This window comes from Nannobrachium achirus, assembly GCF_963921795.1.
Source record: "Nannobrachium achirus genome assembly, chromosome: 18".
In the NCBI taxonomy this organism is placed as follows: Eukaryota; Metazoa; Chordata; class Actinopteri; order Myctophiformes; family Myctophidae; genus Nannobrachium; species Nannobrachium achirus.
Genome location: NC_137825.1, coordinates 46,407,927 through 46,431,949, shown reverse-complemented (window position 1 = coordinate 46,431,949; position 24,023 = coordinate 46,407,927). Strand labels below are relative to the sequence as shown.

General features: G+C 42.6%; 1 protein-coding gene across 1 annotated transcript; it reads left to right on the top strand.

Moving 5' to 3' along the window:
• Nucleotides 1-1,086: 1,086 nt before the first annotated feature.
• LOC308303144 (guanylate-binding protein 1-like) lies at nt 1,087-23,953 on the top strand (the record flags this gene model as incomplete). Its single annotated transcript, XM_080747467.1, has 10 exons — nt 1,087-1,261; nt 6,693-6,820; nt 8,990-9,099; nt 14,518-14,699; nt 15,251-15,487; nt 16,898-17,175; nt 19,876-20,088; nt 20,903-21,005; nt 23,518-23,699; nt 23,945-23,953. The coding sequence occupies 10 exons, from the start codon at nt 1,087-1,089 to the stop codon at nt 23,951-23,953; spliced, it is 1,617 nt and encodes a 538-aa protein (XP_080603593.1).
• Between the last annotated feature and the right edge of the window lie 70 nt (nt 23,954-24,023).

Here is a 24,023-nt window from a genome sequence, read left to right as displayed (position 1 = left end):
TGACTAGCAGGAATATTTGAGTAATAACATTTGAGTTATTATTCAGATCATTCAAGATTTGCCTGATTAATTGGTGAACTATAACTGCCGCACAGCAGGAACAAAATAGCAACAGGGAGTAAATGTGAAATACAAGAGGGTGAATTAGCAGAGAAGTAGCCTATAGGCACTGTGCTTGAATAGAACTTAACCCATGAAGGACCCCTTTACACAAGGCCGATTTCAGCTCCGATTAGATTGATTTTCTCGCAACAGCGGGGTGCAAATCCTTGTTGTGTGAAAGTCCTCTCAGATTTCAGCTAGGGGACTGTGGCTTAAAAAACTTTGAAAACAGCCAATCTACAAGCTCACAAAGCGCTGTGGAACGCGTTGACTCATTGTAAGCTTAATTGTGGAGTTTATTTATTTTGATGGGGAAATGAAATTGACTTCTCATTGAACTGTACAGTCGTTGCTTGTGTTGTCTTGAATTGTCGCGACTCGCGACAATCCAAGACAACACAAGCAATATATCCAAACAATGGAAGTTGACTTATTTTTCACGACCAAATCTGAAGAACCAGTAGATTCTGCACCAACGTTGTCTTCCTCATCCATCTCTCTATCCTGCATGTGTGCGTGTGTGTGTGTGTGTGTGTGTGTGTGTGTGTGTGTGTGTGTGTGTGTGTGTGTGTGTGTGTGTGTGTGTGTGTGTGTGTGTGTGTGTGTGTGTCTGAGGGAGAGACTGACTGTGTGTGCGCTTCGCTCTATAGTTACTTAGAAACCCCGGAGCGGCAATCCAATTTTGGATGGTTTTTAATCAAATCTAACTGACTAATAGCTCATGTAACTCAGGCCTGGGCACGCAAAGACTTCGGGAATAACTCGGGCTTGGGCAGTAAATTAGTTAAGGTCATCCTATTGCAGCCTGCCATGATAACATTTTTGTTTGGTTTTGTCTTGTTTTGTTTAACCAGAGAACAAACTACAAAATAAGACTGTAGTGTTTCATACTGCTACATAAGCATTATATATAGCAGTGTATTATATTCTCATGTCCCCTCTCTTTCTGCTGCTGTCTCCACCACAGTGACCATTATGGTGTTGATGAAGGAGCCGGTATGTCTGATAAATACTGGCTTTGATGGCAAACTGTGCGTGGAGCCTGGAGCCCTGGGCATCCTGGAGAAGATTGACCAACATGTGGTTGTGGTGGCAGTAGTGGGCCTGTACCGCACCGGGAAATCCTACCTCATGAACAAACTGGCTGGGTCCAACAAAGGTGAGCATGTTTACTACATGTTTACTGCATGTGTACTGCATGTTTACTACATGGGGCGTCAGTGGCTCATGGGTAGAGCAGCCGCTTGGCTACCTCAAGGTTCTTAGTTCGATCTTGGGATCCCCAAGCGTTAGTGTCGGAGTGCCCTTGAGCAAGACTCTGAAGAACCATTAACTCATTCTGTGCCACATGACGTCTTTGACGTTTTTTTTGCAAAGGCGTTCAGTGCCAATGACGTCTTTGACGTCTTTTGAGTTTTTTGTATAAAAGAAAAATGTTTTTTTTTTTTTTTCATTTTTTTTTTTTTTAGTGCCCCTGAAATTAACGGATTATAAAGTCCACGATGCCACCTTCAGGCTGGCATCACCACCGTTATCTTATTTTGAAGGCCAGAAGTCCACAGCGCAATCACTTCCGGTCTGACGTCATCGGGTCCTGCGCCGGAACCGATCCTTGTCCACGTGGAGTTGTGTAATGGCGGACCGGGAGCTTTTATACATGTATAACATAAGCGAGCATCTGCCTCCATCCTAGCTTCTAAAGTGTAGTTTTGAGATAATGGACATTAAAGATGAGATCCCCCGTCCACCTCAATGTTATAGATGGGACTATTTTGTGCTCTTGGAGCCGTGATGATGCGAAATCAGCGACGGATTTCGTCTCCGGACCTCCGGCCATTCTTCTCGGTAATGTATCCGCCGTTACAGTAATATATTACTTTTCACGAGTATACTCGGGATTGGCACTGCGGATACTCTATTACATTTCACGAGTCTTCGCGGGATTGGCACTATATGAGTTAAAAGATGTCAAAATGACCTGGGATCAGAGAGATGCTTTTCTCTGTTTGTGTGTTGGCTCCCTCGTTTAGCTGATTGAGAAAATGTGTGTTCATTCTAGTGGATGGACACTTTTTGAGAGGTGGTCACAACGCTCCTATACGTGGCCGTGTGTGTGGGTCTGTCTGTCTGTCTGTCTCCGTGTCTGTCTGTCTGTCTGTAGCCTGCAGTAACCTTTTCTGACCACACATGTTAAGGGAGGGGCGCTGTTGCACACACACACACACACACACACACACACACACACACACACACACACACACACACACACACACACACACACACACACACCACCGCTCAGTTCACACGAGTGTGATTTTTTTCATTCAAACAGCTCTATCTCTGGAACCATTTGTCTGATTGACACAATTCTTTTTGCCACTGAATAACAACAACTGTGTCTGTTTCTGTGGGGAAAAAATTATAAAAAAAAACCATTTTTTTTTGATTGCGCAATAAAGAAAAACATACAAAACCGTGGCACAGCTACCTTGGAGCCATTTTGGCATGCCCCCGATGAGCAGGTTGGTGCCTTGCATGGTTTCCTCTGCCATCTGTGTATGACTGTGTGTGTGTGTGTGTGTGTGTGTGTGTGTGTGTGTGTGTGTGTGTGTGTGTGTGTGTGTGTGTGTGTGTGTGTGTGTGTGTGTGGACGGACAGGGAATTACTACTTTGATAGTACAATCCTTGCACAATACCTTGTGGGTACTTATTAATAGGTCCCCACAAGGTGTTTAGGGGTTAGGGTTAGGGTTAGGGTTAGGGTTAGGGTTAGGGTTAGGGTTAGGGTTCAAAATGAATGGAATGTCCCCACAAAGATAGTGGACTATGTGTAATGTCCCCACAAAGTAGCAATTGCAAACCTGTGTGTGTGTGTGTGTGTGTGTGTGTGTGTGTGTGTGTGTGTGTGTGTGTGTGTGTGTGTGTGTGTGTGTGTGTGTGTGTGTGTGTGTGTGTGTTTTAAGTTTTAATATAAAAATGGAGAAAGATTAGAAATCTAATATTCAAACTCTAAATGTATGTTAAAGGGGAATTTGGTTCATGAAGCATCTATGTAAAGCCGTGGCCGATTCAGCTGAACTGAATTTCCTCCTAGTTTGACACAATTTGGTATGCATGTTCTCTTGTGTCATGTGATAATTACAAATCAAGTCATCTGTGGATTGTTTGCTAACAAACGTTATTAGTTTTATTATTTAATAATCAACGTAGCCTACAATTGAAACACTTTCACAAGCCACAGTGTGGCTTAATATTCACATTAAGGGCACGTCAAGCAGGCACAGCAGTGCCAAGGAATCTATAACATCGAAACAAATGTCAGGGATAAAGGAATACTTTTAGGCTATTTTCTATCAACAGCGGTAAGTCATTTTCGGTTTGTTTGTCATGGTTTAAGTTGTAGGCTAGTGTGCACGCACGCACCAAGCTCTTTTCCCCACGCTGTAAATCTGATCCTAGAGCAGCATTATCATCTCACAGTTACACAGCCATACTTCATGTCGCTGCCTCGCGGCTAATAACGGACCTGAATCTGATCCTAGGTCAGCCTAAACAGCACAGCAGTGACAGCACACAACTACAGTTCGTTCCGTATCCTGATCGCAGCAGCGCACGCCAGCGCACACACACACATTGATTGATTGCTTGCTTTACGGTTTGCATAAAAAGCAAAAAGTACACACACGTCACACACACAGTACGGGTCCTATCGGGTCCTCTCGGGTTATACACATGATGATTACAATCCCGTGTTCCGAATGTTTTAACGGAGCAGCGGTTCTGGCCGTTCCGTCTCACTTTCACCCCTGTTAGTGTGGGAATTAAGGGGAGCAAATGCTAATTTCATGCAATTTTGACTTAAAGCGCGAAATTTTGCGCAGATGTAGCCCAGGGCTTGCTCTAATGATTTAGCTAGGGCGCCCGAGTCTGCGACCTTCGGGGTCGCCACAGCGGCCAAATCAATTTGGGCTCCCATTGACTTTCTATACAGGAGGAAAATACCCAGAATTCATTTTTTTTCTGGGTATTTAAGGAGGATCTGAGGGGTCTAACTAGGGGTTTGTCATGATGCTGAATCCATTGCAGGCATTTGTTTTGCACAAAAAACATTCAGTGGGCTAGAAATGGCCTCAGAAAACAATACACGTATGGGTGAGTATTCATGTTAGTCGGAGGCCTTAGGGTTTTTTTTTTCTCGTGCTAATCCGTCTAAAAGTTCAAAATTTTGCACAGATGTAGCTCAGGGCATGCTCTAATGATTTAGCTAGGGCGCCCGAGTCTGCAACATCCGGGGTCGCCACAGCGGCCAAATCAAGTTGGGCTCCCATCGACTTTAGTGATGAAAAGTGATGAGTCATCACTTTTCAGAGTTTTGTTGGTGCTGTGGTGACCCCGAAGGTCGCCGACTCGGGCGCCCTAGCTAAATCATTAGAGCATGTCCTGAGCTACATCTGTGCAAGATTTTGCACTTTTAGACTGATTAGCACGAGAAAAAAAAACCCTAAGGCCTCCGACTAACATGAATACTCACCCATACGTGTATTGTTTTCTGAGGCCATTTCTAGCCCACTGAATGTTTTTTGTGCAAAACAAATGCCTGCAATGGATTCAGCATCATGACAAACCCCTAGTTAGACCCCTCACATCCTCCTTAAATACCCAGAAAAAAAAATAATTCTGGGTATTTTCCTCCTGTATAGAAAGTCAATGGGAGCCCTACTTGATTTGGCCGCTGTGGCGACCCCGAAGGTCGCAGACTCGGGCGCCCTAGCTAAATCATTAGAGCAAGCCCTGGGCTACATCTGTGCAAAATTTCGCGCTTTAAGTCAAAATTGCACGAAATTAGCATTTGCTCCCCTTAATCCCCACACTATGTGCTCAGTGCGCTGGTGCGAGACAATAAATAACTGTTCGCCAATTGCTACTTCTCTCAATTGGAAGTACATGACACCAGTCCAGCGCACCGCAGTAGTAAGCTAACTGGTGATATAAAAAATATAAACTAATTTTAGAAGACAGCCCTGCAAGCAAGCAATCTCTCTGTGAGACGAAGTCGCTGGTCTCATGGCCATGTCGACAACTGTTACCCAGTGTTTATTTGTGGCGACGCCTGACTCGTCGACTTCATAATGGTCACGTTCAACATCATTCCCGTTTATGTGGACGGTAGCTTCACACTGCAGTGCACCGTTCTCGAGGACGCTCAATGCAGCCTCGAGACTACCTCCGTAGGTGGTCTGGAGGCTGGTTGCGTTGATCCGTTTCTGAGGAAAACCGCAGGCTTCACACTGTCAAAACATCTGCCAAGTAGCCTCGAGAACGTTCCTGAGACCGCAGTGTGAATCCGCCCTAAAGTGTCCTTAAAGGAGTAGTTCACCACTTTTCAACCTGTCTTAACTCACTTACTGCCAATTAAAAATGCCCTCGAGTGGCATTAGTGCCAGCCCTCTCCATAGACTTCCATGTAATTTGTAGTGCACAGATCATGCACACCCATGCACAGATCATGCACCATGTTTGTGCAGGCTGTTCACAGCTTTCAAACAAAAAAAAAAGATTGGAAATCCGTTCAGGCATTCTTGAGATAATAGCCATTATGTTTTACATGTTATGTAAACAAAAATGGCTGCCCTGTATGTTAGATGGGGTTGTATGGGGGTGGAACATGCAAAATCGCGATTGAAATCATGTTCACTAGATTTGATGGGGTCCAAAAAAAAAAAAAAAAAAAAATTCTAAGTAAAAGTCGCCCAAAGTCGCTTGGCAGGGAAGCCCATAGTGAGAAAGTTGCTCTAAAAGTCGCCTGGCACTGTATGAGTTAATATGTCCTCACTAATGTTCATAATAAAATAGCACAATTTTTTTCTATTCAGTCTGGGTCTCATAGGAGAGCTGTCAAATCCTTCTACCGGTGACATCATTGTTTGACAAAAAAAAATAATAATATTTTTGAAAAAAAATATTTAGATTTTTATTATCATGAGAACAATGGCTTCCACTTTAACATTGCAACTTTTTCAGGAATAGAAAGCCTGCAGTTTCTATTAGCTTGCATTTCCCATTGATGATGTCACCGGTAGAAGGATTTGACCCACCCACAGCTCTCCTATGAGACCCAAACTGAGTAGAAAAAAATTGTGATATTTTATCATGAACATTAGTGAGGACCTATTATATGAAGATAGGTTGAAAAGTGGTGGAGTTCCCCTTTAAGAAAGACTCTGAACCCCATAATTGCTCCTGATGAGCAGGTTGGTGCCTTGCATGGTTTCCTCCTGTGTGTGTGAATGGGTGAATGTAATGCACATTGTAAAGTGCCTTGGATAAAGACGCTACTGCATATACATACAAATCAAACAGCATTTCAATAGTGTTTTTTTTATATAATTGGCTTGTTCTGTTTTCTATTAATTCTTTTGTAAAATGAGTATGTATAGTGCATTTTATCTGTCCTCTAGTGCAGTGAGCCATTGCCCGTCCATATAACTATTGCTATTTGCCCTTTCAGACTCTCAATTGATATAAGTGTAGTTGAAATATCATTTGATGCCATTTTGTTTGTTATTATTGTCCCATATTCTATCCTTAAGGGTTCCCCCTGGGGTCTACCATCCAGTCCAAGACCAAGGGCATCTGGATGTGGTGTGTACCTCACCCCACAAAGGATGACCACACTCTGGTGCTGCTGGATACAGAGGGACTGGGAGACGTAGAGAAGGTAAGATGTCCTTTTGTTTCATGTTGGGGTCATCAAATATGACCGTACACAGACAAAGGTGTCCGTGGCAAAGACTTGGCCATGTCCGTGGCCATGATTTTCTGTTTTACACACCATTATAATGTTTCTTAGACCCAATTCCTGAACGTCAAGTCTCCAGGAGTTTTTCAGAATATGTAATATGCCACAACGACAGTAGTGCAAACGTTTGAGTCCATAGTACTAATGGTAAAATGGTAAATGGTGCATTATAGCATTTTTATCCAAGGCGCTTTACAGAGATTGTGGATTACATTCACCAATTCACGCACACATTCATACACCAATGGCAGAGGAAACAATGCAAGGCACCAATCTGCAAGAGCAACTACAGTAGGGGTTCAGAGTCTTGCTCAAGGACTCTTTGACACTAACTTTGAGTTGGTTCTCAAAAGTTTTATTTGCAAGGATCCCCTCTAAGTAAAGGATCCCCGCTACTTGTACACTCTAAGAGTGTACAAGTTCCATTTGGTTCCATTTGTACACTATCAATCCGCTTGAATGAGCAATGAGCTTTATGCAGTTAACAAAACGTCTACTGATGAACAAACACATCATCATCAGTGTTGTTTCCTGGAGTCACTGCGTGTTTGGGGTCTTGCAACAGACACCCTCCTCCAGGCAAGCTGAACGAGGCTGATCAGACACCGGCCTGTGTCCAAGTGGTATACTACAGCCTCTACTGTCTCTTGGGAGGAATACGAAAGCTCAACGTCTCATTACTCCGACTATGTGGCTACGCGTGGGGTTAGGAATAGGGTTTGAGATCGGTTTAGTCATGGATATAGGGTTAACTCCATGAGTTGCATTATTTCATTTGTATGAAAATGTCCACCTTATGTACGTGAGTCAAGCACATGTCCGTGAGTCACATATCGTTACCTATCGACTTCATTTCCTCCCTCCCTTTCCATCCATGAAGGCAGGTCACAAAAAAGTTGTAAGTAACACATTTGGTGTAACACTCACTCACATGGGTCTGGCAGGTCGCTGATTGGCTGTGGCTTTCACAGGTTTTAACACACTGTTTAACCGAACGCTGCTCAGTCAGCTGCTTTTCAGCGCGACCCATGGTGGTCGCTTCTCGGCCTTAGGGCGTCTTACTTGTTCCTAAAACTTCAAATATATCCCAGCAGGTGTGATATTTCATGAGCCAACATGAACTGATATAAACACTCATAGGTGAATGCAAATAATCAATAATGAGATTGATTGATTGATTGATTGATTGATTGATTGATTGATTGAAGACTTTATTAGAAGTTTGCATAGGGAAAAGATAGTTTCATGACAGTACAGTTCACTGGTACACAGTTAATTAAAAGGATATACCCCCAAAAAAACAATGGCTTGTTCAAATTGAGGTGCATTTTTAACTCATATAGCGTTGACTAACAGATAGAACACAGTACTATGCAGAAAAAGAAAGAAAGAAAAAAAAAAACATTTTGTAATCTTAAAAAGTTAGTTTGGGTAACTCAGTTAGATTGGGGTAAGAGCGCTCGTTTTGTAGTTCACCACACACCCCTACCACCACCTGGATCAATTCACTTTGATAGTTACTTATCAACACACCTGTGTAATTCTGCGTATTGACAACACAATGGCGACAACAGCCATTCACTTGTGCAGTCGGTGACATCACTGGTCTGCAACGACTCTTTGATTATCTACTAGCCTATCTCATCTGTGTTTAGCCATTAGCTTACTATGCCTAACCCTAACCCTAACCTTAACCTCAGTAAAACTATGCCTAAACCTAACCCTAACCTCCGTGGGGTGAGGCGATATCCTGCCAACGCTACGTTGTCTCGTTATCATTGTTGTGGATCAAAGCGACCGCTTGCTCTGCCCCGCGCCGCACGACGAGCGCTCCTGTTCTCAATTTAACTGAATCTCAAACTAACTGTGACATATATATGTGTCAATTGTTTTAGGGGAAATCAAGAAACAGCCCTAGGATCATCTTGACCCATGTTTAAAATTCCAAGATGGTTCTTGTGACTGCATGGACCTGCAGTCCCGCAGTTCTAGAATCTACAATCTAGATGAAATAAGAGGGTTATAAAGTATGTACTACATTTGACAACGGTGAATTAACTAACACATGCAATTGACTTGTGGTTTCAGGGTGACACTAAGAATGACAACTGGATCTTTGCCATTGCCGTGCTGCTCAGCAGCACCCTGGTCTACAACAGCATGGGAACCATTGATAACAGAGCCCTGGAGAACCTTCAGTATCCTAACAGTCCTTCCCTCATTATTAAAGGGGCTACACCATGCATATAAAACGTTATTCTTTGTACTAGTAAGACACCTCAGGGTGTCTGCCTTTGTATTTGATGTTATGCTTTTGAAACTGATATTATCCTATAGACCAGTAAGACTCCCTAATCGGGAGATAAGCGACCGTTGGTCGCTTATCTCCACAAATAGGCCAAAAGTTTGTTTTACCAATTATTACACTCTATGTGAACATTTACATCAACAAATCCCAAGTACTGGTTTTTAGGGGTGCTGAGTGTGGCGCAGCAGCGTGTCATGCATTTTCTGACACGCGTGTCATGAATCTCCTAACAGGGCATCATCTGGGATACAATCCCTTTTATGCCCATATATGGAGATCCCTAACATAATCCCTTTCATGCCCATATATGGAGATCCCTAACAGAATCCCTTTTATGCCCATATATGTAGATCCCTAACAGAATCCCTTTTATGCCCATATATGGAGATCCCTAACAGAATCCCTTTTATGCCCATATATGGAGATCCCTAACAGAATCCCTTTTATGCCCAGTTGATTGCTAGGGTAAAAAAACATGGTTGCTATGGTAAACAGTTGGTTGCTAGGGTAAACAGTTGGTTGCTAGGGTAAAACCATGGTTGCTAAGGTGGTTGCTAACGTACACTAACAGACCAGCAACAACAGACTGTTGCCACAGCAACGTACACAAAGGTTTGTTTACACATGTGGTGTGATGTCATACTGAAGATATATGACATCACACCGTACACAAACAAAGGTGTGACGTGTGACGTGACGGACGGACGGACGGCCGGTGGAGGTTTTCATAGTAAACTGCTCCCTGACGGTCGCAATAAAGTATGTTCTATCCGTCTGTCTTTCAATGTTATATGAGATACTTAAAGTGTGGTTCCTGTGGAGATAAGCCTCGGCTTTCTAGGATCTCCTTTTAGTTGACCTTGTACCAGTGATTTGTACTGTCATGAAACTGTACTTTTTTTCTATTGCAAACTTCTAATAAATTCTTCAATCAATCAATTCTTCAAAAACTTGCGACCTCAGGGTGACATGCGACATGCGACCAAAAACCCTATCAAATTACGCTTGTGGTTCCCCTCTTCTGTGTTGCCTAGAACTGGAGGATTGATTTTGGGGTTTGTATTGTAAAGTACAACGGTGTGATGTCATCACATTGTGATTTGCAATACAAACCCCAAAATCAATCCTCCAGTTCTTGGCAACACAGAAGAGGGGGAACTTCTTTTTTATTTCCACACAACTCCTCTAAAGGAAAATAAGATGAATGTGTGGTAAAAGTAATATGTGGACTGTATTTAAGGTGAGGTGAGATCGCTGGTAAATAGTATTTCACCTGAATGATGGTAGTATGACAGTCGGGGACTAGTCAGGGACCAGTCGGGACCAACGCCGTTGTCACGTTTGAATAGCTTTAATCTATTTAAAGTTAAAGTCCCTGGTTCAATTGATTGAAAGCCTTCAATCTGGTTCTTCTAGTAAATAAGGTAAAATGATAAGATTAATGAGGTTCTGTAGATAAGTAAACTAATCGGTAAACTGTAGAATCTCTGAGAGATATTACGAATCTCTAAAGGAAGTGAGTGATTATCTAATAATCTACTGCTAATCTCTTGTCTTCAGTGACATTTATAGTCGAAGGTGACGTCATGCCGTTGACGTCATGCATAATGCTCGTTTCCTCGACAACAATGACATAGTTCAATATTGAAAATGGGTGGTCTTCCCCTTTAATATTGACAATATAGGAATCTCCATATATGGGCATAACACGTACGTAAGTAATGCCAAGCAGGGCCTTGGTGAGTTAGGGCCTTGGTTTGATGCCTGTGGATCTCCATATATGGGCATAAGGGGGTACCCTAACATTCTCATTTTCGGCCTGGGATTTATGACATCAGAAATCTCCATGTATGGGCATAAAAGGTTTTTTTCTTTTTCTGGGAATGACCATATATGGACTTTTTATTTTATTTTATCCTTTATTAATAATAATACTGTATGTATCCATATACATACAATATATGTTATGCCCATACATGGAGATGGGCATAAAAAAAAGTATGTTAATTAGTAATGCCAAGCAGGGCCTTGGTGAGTTAGGGCCTTGGTTTGATGCCTGTGGATCTCCATATATGGGCCATAATAATGTTCTTAATATTGACAATATAGGAATCTCCATATATGGGCATAAAACGTAGGGCCTTGGTTTGATGCCTGTGGATCTCCATATATGGGTATAAGGGGGTTTCATTCAATTCAAATGTTTGGCCTCCATTTTCTGTACAATGTCACGTGACATCCCTTTTATGCCCATATATGAGTCATTCTGTACCACATCACTGTGATCAACTTTCGCTTTGCCATGCAATCAACTTCAGAGCAGTGATGTGGCACAGAGTGACAGTGAGTCACAGTGATGTGGTACAGAATGACTCGTATATGGGCATAAAAGTGATGTCACGTGACATCACTTCCTGTACTAAAAAACACGTGACATCACACTGACATCACTTCCTGTACAGCCGGACAGACAGTCAAGCGACACAGGCATGTTGTATTGTGATTAAACGAATCCTGGAGCGTATTGTCAGAAATGCGCATTGTTTGTGCATGTATGAAGACGCATCCGTATTCTTTTGTGAATCATAGAAACAAATGCAAATCCCCCAAAAACAGGCAATGAAACATTGTGGTATATAGAGCCATGGGGGACTGCCCATAAGTCAGAAATCTCATTAGTCCTACATCTCATTAGTCCGAATTTAGTTAGTTAGGTTTTAGGGTTAGGTTTAGGCATAGTTTTAATGAGGTTAGGGTTAGGGTTTGGGTTAGGTTTAGGCATAGTTTTACTGAGGTTAGGGTTAGGCATAGTATTTTTCACCAGGTTAACATCACCAGATTCTGTCTAATTGAATGTACGAACAATGAGATTTCGGACCAATGCCATGGCACCGAGCCATGTGCAGGTTAAATCCATAGTATATAATAGGTTAAATCCCCCTCCCGACCGTCCGCTCCCATTAAATCTCTGACCATTAGCCTACGGCCCGTGGCTGTCCCCAATGATTTCTGATCACCGCTCCCTCGATAGTTTATTTGCGAGGAGTTGCTCACAGTCAGATAAAAGTGCCACTGGAGTCACTATTGTATTATAGCCTATATAGGCTATAGGCCTAATATAATATAGGCCGATGTGTGAGTTTCTCGCTTCGCTCTCTGACTCTGTGCCAAAATCATGTGCCAAATGGAGACGCTTTACACGCGCCACGTGTAAAGGGGAGAGAGAGGGAGGGCGAGACGAGGCAGAGAGAGAGAGAGAGAGAGAGTTTATGTTCTCCTCTTCATAGAGATTCATATCTTGCTAAAGTGTAAGCTCGGTTGACAAAGTGCAGTGTGAGCCCAAACGCATTAATTAAATATGCAAGAATGTTGCAACTTCACCCCTGGGAAGAAAAAAAATAATCCATGGTTTAGCCCCTATAAATGGTGCACTTATATAGTGCCTTCATCCAAGGCGCTTTACAATGATTGTAAAGTAGGATAGGGTGTTTCTAGGGTTCAGGGCTGGTAAGGGGTTTGTTGCATCGCCATGGGGATTCGATCAGAAAGTCATTGAAGAGTGGATGGATTCCATTGTTATGTCATGGTTTATTTCTACAAACAGATAAATACAATAATATTACATTCAATATAATTCATCATTAATAAACAATAGTCTTTAAGATTATACAACATTATACATAATAAATTCAGCCTCTACTTAAAGGTGATACACCATGAAATGTCACTTTTCCTATTTTAATTTTTGGGGTCCCACTAGCACCTTCTATCCTCACAAAGTCCCATTTCTGACCGTTGAGTCTTTCTCTAGTTTTTTGAAGGCGAAGGTTAAAAGTACCCCACGGGTTCTCAAAACAGGCTGTCCAGATTTGCTGCCGATTGTGACGTCATCTGCCGATTGTGACGTCATCATAAAAAAAAACTTTAAAAAAAATATATATTCTGGCCTTTTCTCGCCTCTCTGGTATATAAATGACAGGCAGCTAATACAAGTTTAAAATACAAATGAACAGCCTTTGAAAAACCTCTTAGGTCTTGGTCTTGGCCTTAAGCTCTAGAGGAAAATAAGGTCAAATCTGTAGCTCTACTTATTTTGGAAAAGATAAGTATCCACACGCTTCCCCTCTGCTCCAAGGCTCCACCATGGTCACCTTGTCCTTTGGTTTCCTCTCCCAGTAACTACCCCCACAGACAGATCCACTATGGGTAGACATATCTACTATGGGTAAACAGGACACCCCCACATAGAGTGCCTGATTAATTGTGGACCACGGGTGTCCCTGTCCTGATCTCGGGCCTGACACTTTTGACTGGATCTTATGTTATGTTTGCCAGACCCATGAAATGGGTAGGCCTACATAAGCAAATGTCGGTCTGTCTGTCCAGGTTTTCTATATAAAGGGTATATATGATGATGACATGATGATGACATGCCTACAAAAGGCATGATGTCATAAATGATGATGACAGACAGGGGGTCTGGCACAACCAGGTTGACCTGGTCTAGTTACTATATACCATCTATTGTGATGTAGACATGACATCATGTACATGATTGAATAGAATTGGTTTATATTGATGATGTATATTGTGAATGTTAACCTAGTGATTGTGAATGCTAACTTGTCGATGCTGATAAATGCTGACTTGGTGATTGTGAATACTAAACTACTAGTGTTGAATTTGGCTAATTTATGGTTAGAACAGCTAGCTATTGATTGATCATGGCCACACACACACACACACACACACACACACACACACACACACACACACACACACACACACACACACACACACACACACACACACACACACACACACACACATATATATATTAACCATATGATTTTGATTATTTAAAGAAAATCGAAGTCCACAATATATCATACTCCCTAAATATTTTTGCACCGCTCACTTCGCACCGGTGCGATTTTTATACACAATAAGCCCATTCCCAAGATGTACAGTACCACAATCTACAAGATGTGACTTGTCTACAAGATGGTACTGTAAATAGTAATAAAGAAATCACCGGCTTATTGAGTCTAAAAAGACATATTTAGCCACCTGTACACATGCCCCCATCCACTGAAATCAAAATCGCTAAAATAGCTAAAATGATAGAAAGCAGTAAAGTTGTCCTATATAAAACATGTCTCCCAGTCCTCAAAAAAGTGCAAAGAAAAAGAATAACCATTAGAAAAAAAAGTATTCTGTAAGTTTGTAGAATTTAAGTATAACATTGTGCTTATGCAACTGTGAGAAGGTTTAGAAACGTTGTCATCCTCAACACCACAACGTACAGCTATGTGACGACACTGACAGAGCATATCAAGATCAAGTCGCATAAGGACGATGATCAGACATATGTGCGTTTCCTTCCCTCCTTCGTGTGGGCAGTGAGAGATTTCTCACTGGAGTTGGAGCTGGAAGGGAAACCCATAACAGCAGACGAATACCTGGAAAACGCTATCAAGCCGAAAGCAGGTTTTAATGATCATTTATTTGGATACAGTTGCACATTTACAATAAAAGTTATTGTTTAGTCAGGAAAACTCACATAGGTTTAACCATTTCTTGCAACAAATGGAATACAGTTAAAATTGGCGTTTGAGGGCTCCGCGTTCAGAGATGTTCTTTGAATTTTGAACATGGATGCCTGCTAAGCAAAATCAGGGAACTTTAAATAAAACCCCCATAAGGATACAATAGTACAATAGCAATACATTGACATATTAGCTTGAATTAGCAGACACAAAATCACTAGTATCTGAGTCTATGCCAGACTCATCAAAAGCTGGAGGCTGGGGTGGAGGAGGCAGCTAAACAGCAGCGGATCTGAGGCTTCAGATCCAAGACAAAAAGAGCCATAGTGAATGCAAGCCGTATTTAAAGGCGCTCTGATTGGATTATGACAGTGTGATGTAATGATCAGCTGTGAATGAAGAAATATCTGAATGACAGCTGATTACAGCTGAGGCAGGTGAGACTCACGTAAACTAACGCTATGCTTCATTCATTGTTTAACTGTATCAAAGGTAAAAAGAATGAGCAGTACAACCAGCCCCGTACCTGCCTTCGCAAGTTATTTTTGCCTCGTTCGTGCTTTGTGTTTGAGAGACCGGGAAACAAGAACGTACTGAAGAATCTGGAGGATCTGGACGACGCTGACCTGGAGCCAGAATTCGTCCAACAGGCCAAAGAGTTCACTCAACACATCTACACCAACTCTGACCCCAAGACCCTCGATGCTGGCCAAAGGGTCTCTGGCAGTCGTAAGAGTGATTCTAAAAAAGCTATACACAACTGCCACTCAATGCCATTTAATTCGGAAATCAGTGAATACTGCATCTGTTCACTTTTTATTCTGACCATTTTCAAGTGTTTGTTGTCATGAATCTATGGCTGAGTTATATGGTCTTAAGAATGTATGGGATGAGTTTTTACAAATTGTCATGGTGCTTTTTATTTTATCATTTTGTAATTTATCCTAGAATATGCAAGGAGCTTCTTTTTTTTTTTTTACTTTGTTTTATCATACCAATCCATACCAATGCAGGGATTCTTTACATCAGGGGTTCTCAAACCTTTTTCTCCCATATTATGAGGGATTTTTTTGGCGACCCCATCATGTGTGCGTGTGAAGAGTGTCCGTTCTCTTCAAGGAGTTCATGCTGGTCGCATCTATTCTACTAACCCTAACCCTGTCCCTAACTGACCACTCAGACAGCTCTGAAAAACCTAGCCTAACCTTCCCCTTCCCCTTGACCCTTCTTTGTAAAACTTTACCTTTTATTTACATTGTTGTCTCCACCAGCCGAAGGCTGAGGGAGAGTATGTTTTCCCCTCCGTCCGTCCGTCCGTCCGTCCGTCCGTCCGTCCGTCCGTGCATGCGTCCGTCCGTCCGTCCGTGCGTGCGTGCGTGCGTCCGTGCGTCCTCGCAGTTTGTGAGCAGCTAATCTCAGTCACCGTTGGCCCGATCGCTGCCAAACTGAGCACACACACTCCCTGGATGCCAATCTAGAACCTCTGCCCCACATTTTTTAAATCAGCCTCATGGTGGCGCTATAACAGGCCGATTTGTGTGGCCTGGTTGTTACCAGCTAATCTCCGGCGCCGTTGGCCCGATCGCTGCCAAACTGAGCACACACACTCCCTGGATGCTAATTCAGAACCTCTGCCCCACATTTTTTAAATCAGCCTCATGGTGGCGCTATAACAGGCCGATTTGTGTGGCCTGGTGGAGACCTGTGCTCGGAAGAGCACTGCTTCTAGTTGTTTTTGTTTACAACAGTTTTTTCTTCTTAGTAATTTTCCTTTTTCTCTAGATGATATATTTTGCATACTGTGTTTTATCTGTGTCATTCAATGTTATATGAGTTAAAGAAAAGGATCTCCTTGGAAATAAGCCACAAGACTTGGGTTTCCCTTTAGTTGACCTTGTACCAGTGAACTGTACTGTCTGTCTTCTAATACATACTTCGCTCAATCAATCAATCAAACCATACAGATGGTTAAATAACATTTTACTCAAACATAAGTCATGGTTTGCAGATTTTATGTGCTGAATATTTGTTTGATTTGTATTCTGATTGATTTGTTGCCTGAAATTTGCAATGTCTGACTTTTGCCAGCTCCCGAGTTAAGCATCACCGTTCTTCCTCCCGTTCTTCCTCCCTCCACAGTGCTTGGTAAACTGGCAGCCACATACGTGAATGCCATTCGCAGTGGAGAGATTCCCTGTCTGGAGAACGCTGTGGTGGCGCTGTCTGAGATCGAGAACGCCAGAGCCGTGGAAGAGGGTCTGGACCACTATGTACAGAAGATGAGATCCGTGCACTTCCCCACCAATACCGAGGCAGAGCTGTCTGAAATCCATCAGTCCAGTGAGAGTGAGGCCGTGGCCATTTTCATTAAACATTCATTCAGAGACGAGGACCAGAAATATCAGAAGAAGCTTGTGGTATGTTGTACATTTTACAACAGATAGTTCCGATGAAGCAATCTCATTGGTTGAAATAGCTATCTATCCGTGGTGATATTGAGCATTTTGGAACGGGTCTCATCAAACAAAGAAATCAGCTGCGCTGGTCGCAAAAAAGCTTGCTTAATTATTAACAATTCTTTTCACATTTGGTGACACCATCATGTTAGAGCTGGGATACCCGACCGAAAACCCGCGGGCCGACAAGCCTGGGCTCGGGGCGGACGCATTTTCTTAATTAATTGTCAAACGTCGATTCGGGTCGGAGATATTGTTGATATAGCCTCTGCCTACCTATGACATGCATCATGCACTCTCTCTGATGATGCAGGCAGCGTACAACTCTTGTGTGTGTGTGTGTGTGTGTGTGCGCCTGTGTGGCACTGTGTGCTAATGCTGCAGCCACGGAGACATAACTCTGAGTGTAACGGAGGTGATCCGAACCTGCCCACCCGGCTTCGAACCCAGGTCTCCCGCCTGAAAGTCCAATATCTTAACCATTACTCCAAAGGGATATCCCTATGGAACAAGGGCAGATACTAGACTTTTGAGGCTTCAGGCTGGGGCTGCGACTCTCTCCGCCACATGAGCATGGAGAAAAGTCCCACGCTGAGGTAAACGCGTTGTTGTGGTTTGATTGGAAGTGGCGTGCCGCTGAATGGAGCTCCTAGCTTGTGTCCCACTACTGTCCCTTGCATTGGATGTTTCTTTTTCGGCGCTGTTGTGTGCAGCTGCAGACGCAGTGCACTGTGCCAGCCTCGTCCGTCCGTACGGCCAACACACATCACATCATCACCCAAGTAAACCCTGGCTTATACTTCTTCATTGCGACTAGTTCCGTGCCAAAAGTGGCTGATCTACAAGTTCACAAAGCCTCGCATCCGCGACACGTTGTGAGCTTGTAGATCTGCTATTTTCCAAGCGCAGAAACTTGCAGAATGAGTCACTGCACTGCAGTCTTCCAGCGCAGCGCACATTATTATTTGTATTATTTAATAATCAACGTAGCCTACTATTTAAACACTTTCACAAGCTGTGGCTTAATATTCACACTAAGGGTAAGAAGCAGCCATGTACTGCACATTAGAACAAGCTTGCTAGTGAGTGAGTGTAAATCAGTGGCTTCCTCAAAGAAAAATAAATGAGGGGGAAAAGCGGTGAAATCTAATAGTAAGGGAAAGTTAGCCTCATGCTGGACCAATTTGGGAACTAAATCATTTCCAACATCTTTCTTCACAAATGTGTTCATAAAGGTGTCTACTATCACAACTGAACTTTCTCAATCACAACTCCCTCTGGAACCTTTGTGGGAGCCAATCAAAGTTGGGGGTATCCCGAGGGCCTGTATAAAGGGGGCGTGTCTTATAAAATGAATATCAAATATCTAAATCTAAACTGAATCAAGCAACTCAAAAACGGTCCTGGGTGTTCCCAAAAGCCTGATTATACGATAAAATTAACAAAAGTTTTATGAAAGAGAAATATTCCTTGAATAAATAATACAAAATGTATAATGCAGCAGCCACTTTGTTATGCAAATTAGAAGGTCAAAATGAGCGTATGAGGTGTGTAATTGGGGTATTTTGGGGCTGCTGAATCCATTCCAACCATTAGTCATCAGTAAAAATTACTCCTTGGCCATAAAATAGGCCACGCTTACTTTTGTATGTCCATGAGACATATAATATTTGCAATAAAAAAATGGTTGGAGTAGGGTTTGAATTCATGAAAACTATTCAAGATCACGCACATCATGACACACAGGATAACATGATACAATCTGACAAGGAACACTCAAACACAGGGTTTAAAACATAGGGACTAACAGGACACAGGTGAACTCGAATGACATGATTGGCTATAAGCCTTAGCCAATTAGGCCTATGTTATGGCCAAGGAGTCATTTTAACTGAAAAATGGTTGGAATGGATTCAGCAGCCCAAATATACCCTAATTACACACCTCATACGCTCATATTGGCCATTTTTAATTTTTCCCCTTTAATCCCAGGCTCAGGGTATCCCGATACCCCCAACTTTGATTGGCTCCTACAACGTTTCCAGAGGGAGTTGTGTTTGAGAAAGTTCAGAGGTGATAGTAGACACCTTTATGAACACATTTGTGAAGAAAGATGTTGGAAATGATTTAGTTCCCAGATTGGTCCAGCATGAGGCTAGCTTTCCCTTACTATAAGGGTCGGACGCATTTTAATGATTAATGTTCGGACATCGATTCGGGACGGACAAAAAACTGTCTGACACTTTTCGGAACGGACAGAAAAAATGGGCCCGATCCCAGCTCTATATCACGTTACACTTTTAAAATATGTCTATGCCCTAGTTGCATTACATCCTCTTGAGCAGTGTTCATGTTGACAGGCAGCTAATTCCAATTCAGTCTTTTGATTAACACACCATTTAGTTTTAGTTCTATTTTAGTTATCTGAAATGGTTTACTCTTAGTCTAGTCCTTTATCAAAATACTTTGTCTTAGTTTTCAGTCTTAGTCTAAGTGAACAGCATGGACACTGTAGGCAACCCGGCCTGGCGGAGACCTGCGCTCAGAGGAGCACACTTTTCCAGTATATTATATATGTGTGCTTAGGCCTGATACACTATTCTGTTAAACTATTCAGTACTTTTGCCAGAGTCATACTGGATGATAGTATTATGTTTTTAGGAGGCACTTCTGGAGCAATATGCCCACATCTGTACGAAGAACTGTGAGGAGTCCAGGAAGGCCTGTGAACTCATCATCAAACGTGTCTTCAAACCCCTGGAGGACAAACTGAGGAGTGGTTTCTACACGACCACCGGAGGATACGACCAGTTCATCATGGACCTCACTGTGCTGACCAATGAGTACCGGTGTGAAAATGGCAGAGGAGTGAAGGTAAGAAGCCTACTTCAGGTGGATTCTTCTTCAATAAGATAAGCTTAAAGGGATATTCCACTTTCAAAAAAAGTTTGGCCATTTTATCGTCTACTCAGGCTTTTGAGAACACCCTGGGCAGTTTTTAATTTGCTTGATTCAATATTTAGATATTGATATTCGTTTTATCAGACCAGACCATCCAGGGCTCATTCCTATACAAACCCATTGTAACTTCAACTCCATTTTAACCATGATAGACCGTGCCATGTCTTCTTGGGCCTTTAACGGCAACGTGACACAGCATGCATGATTTGAGGCATTTTGTTCTAAAAATTAGTTGGCAAAAGTCAGCCTGCTGGTGCTATAACAGGCCAATGTGAAAAGATTGGCATTTGTTCCTTGACCTAGTGGGAATGTGCATGCATAATTCTTCTGTATCACAAGCTGTGTTCATGATTTAAGTAATTTTGTTCAAAATGGACCAATCCTGCAAACTTTGGAAGCCAGTGTTTACCATTATAGGATGGAATATGAAAGTGCAATATCCCTTTAAGTTCTTCAATAACAGTGTGAGCTTAATAATACAATTCAATTTAATGTATGCGTGCCTGCGTGCAGTCTGCGATATCTTCAAAAGGAGGGATAAACAGCATGGTACTGCTCAGTTTCAGCTATAGAAAGCTGCTTTGGAGGAGGCGTTGTTTCATTTATCCATGATTGATGTCTGCTGTGTTTGACAAGTACGCCAACATTATTGTATGTAACAACTTTCTGCCTTGTAGGCACTTTGTAACTTTGTGTCTGTGTGCGCGCGCGCATGTGTGTGTTAAAGGCTGCGGAGGTGCTGAAGACATACCTGGATGAGAAGGCAACAGTTGGCCAGACAATCCTGGCAGCTGATGAACGCCTCTCTGAGGCAGAGCGCAGAGCAAAAGGTAAAACAGAAATGAGTTCAGTCAGTCTCAGTCCCAGATTTATAGACTAGGCCTATTCTTTGAGACACACATGCAGGTATTTCGGGGCTCGGCCAGCTTCTCCGGGTGAAACAACACACAGCTTTCTTCATTGGGATTACGGAACGTACATGTGGGAAAATCTCGATATTTTGACGGCCCATTAGTCCGACTAAGGGTTAGGGTTAGGATTTAGGATTTTATGGGTTTATTATCATAGCGCAATAGGTAGTGAAGTGTTGTAGTGCAAGTCATTACAACCACTGATCTAGTGAAGAGTGAAAATGGCACTGCCAAATATTCCCCTTCCCCTATTCGCTCATGCTAGGACATGACACATGTGTCATTGTCTCCGCTAGGCTGAAAGGCATGGCTGAGACTATGATTTCGCCCCTGTCCATCCGTCTGTCTGCGTGCGTGCATGCGTGCGTGCGTATCTGTCCGTCCTTCCATCTGTGGACAGTTAATCTCTGGTACCGTTGGCACGATGGCAGCGAAACCGTACACACACACTCCCTGGGTGCCAGAGCAGAATCATTTTAGCCCTTAAACAAACACAAAGTAGATTCTGATAATAAATATAAATTACACTGCGGTATTTTTCTTTGTCTTTAAAGTGATCCCTGGCTAATACGACAAATATGCCTTAATACATCATAATTGTCCTCTATAACTACAATGTAAAATTAAAAACACCTCAATTATTTTATTTCTTCAAGAAATAGCTAATCTTTCACTCAATAGGGGAAATGCCTGTCGCAAGTTGTAGTCGGGGGCGTTAGGGAGATGACATGGTCATTTCGTGCTAATCAGTCTAAAAGCGGCAAATTTTGCACAGATGTAGCCCAGGGTATGCTCTAATGATTTAGCTAGGGCACCCGAGTCTGCAACATTTGGGGTTGCCACAGTGGCCAAATCAAGTTGGGCTCCCATCGACTTTCAATACAGGTGGAGAATACCCAGAAAACACTTTTTTTCTGGGTATTTAAGTGGGATCTGAGGGGTCTAACTAGGGATTTGCAAGCATTTGTTTTGCACACAAAAACATTCCTTGGGCTACAAATGGCCCCAGAAAATGATAGTTTAGTGATGAAAAGTGGTGAGTCATCATTTTCAGAGTTTTGTGGGTGTTTTCTGGAGCTGTGGCGACCCCGAAGGTTGCCGACTCGGGCGCCCTAGCTAAATCATTAGAGCATGCCTTGGGCTACATCTGTGCAAAATTTGGCGCTTTTAGACTGATTAGCACGAGAAAAAAAAAACCCTAAGGCCTCCGACTAACATGATTGCTCACCCAGACCGGTACATGCATCGTTTTCTGAAGGCATTTATAGCCCAAGGAATGTTTTTTGTGCAAAATAAATGCTTGCAATGGATTCAGCATCATGACAAACCCCTAGTTTCTCAGATCCTACTTAAATACCCAGAAAAAAAAATCTGGGTATTTTCCTCCTGTATAGAAAGTCAATGGGAGCCCAACTTGATTTGGCCGCTGTGGCGACACTGAAGGTCGCAGACTCGAGCGCCCTAGCTAAATCATTAGAGCATGCCCTGGGCTACATCTGTGCAACATTTTGCACTTTTAGACTGATTAGCGTGAAATATCCCTAACGCCCCCGACTATTGATGATGTCATAAATGTCATGTGTGAGCTATCCCTATGGAATTTATGGCAAAAATAAATAAAAATAAACATTTGAAATATTGATTTGATGGTCATATTAACCATATAAAGTATTATGTTTGTTTTTATTTTCACATGCATGCCATAAATTCCATAGGGATAGATCACACATGACATTTATGACATCATCAACTTGCGACGGGCATTACCCCTATTTAGTGAAAGATTAGCTATTTCTAGAAGAAATAAAATAATTGAGGTGTTTTTAATTTTACATTGTAGTTATAGAGGACAATTATAATGTATTAAGGCATATTTGTTGTATTAGCCAGGGATCACTTTAACATTTCCGATGCCAAAAATGTCGAGGAACGTGATAAGAATTACTGCAGTGCGACGCCATGGCCCTGTTATCACGTCTAGGGACGTGTTCGCTCGCTACCATGGTAACCAGGTAAACAGGTGCTGTGGCGGCTGGTGAGCAAAAAAAAAATCATATGATCACAAGCCCCTCCTACAGCATACCCTGCTTTATAATATAACATAAATTGGAATATATTTTCACAAAACACATTGAAACAAGGTTTAAACTAGCGACAGGAACCATAAAGTATTTATGACAATGTTTATTAAGGTAAAAAAATCTAATGTAAAAGTTTGGGGGAAATTAATGGAATCCTATGGAGAACATGTTGCCTCTGGTACCAGAACAGCGCAAATAGCAGCCAATCATAGGAACTTTTAGTTCTGTGTTTGCTTCATTTTAAATCCGGACAACTGGCCCTACCCCCTGCTCTGTATCCAAATAATTACAAAAATAATGGCATCCAAAGTGTTAAGAAACGGTTCCTTTTTTCTGTTTTTCCCCTCTAGAGGATGAAGCCAAGTGGGCGGAGGCAGAGAGACGGGCGGCGGTGGCAGCGGAGAACCTCCGCGCAGCGGAGCAGCGGGCGGCGGACCGTCAGAAAACCCAGGATGAGAACATGAGGCAGCTGGTGGAGAAGATGAAGAGTGACGCCAAGGCAGCCCAGGAGCAACATGACAAGCTGCTGGTTGTAAGTTATGTGAATATTGATTGTAGAATGCGCCTCACAGCTAGATGGTCCTGGGTTCGATTTCCACAGTGGCACTGTGGGTGTCTTCTCTCCTCCGCGTCATCAGTGCCCACACCCTAGGTGGAGTTGGCAAAAGGGCCTTTCTGTGTGGAGTTTGCATGTTCTCCCCGTGTCTCCTAGGGTAGATACCCTCACAAAAACATGCAGTAATCCTGGTCTCTATACTGCCTCTCCTGGCCAGCCAGGGCGCCTGATGGAGGGGAAAGGGACTGGTTGGAGTAACGTGTTCCTTCCACACGCTACGTCCTACCTGGGAAATTCCCC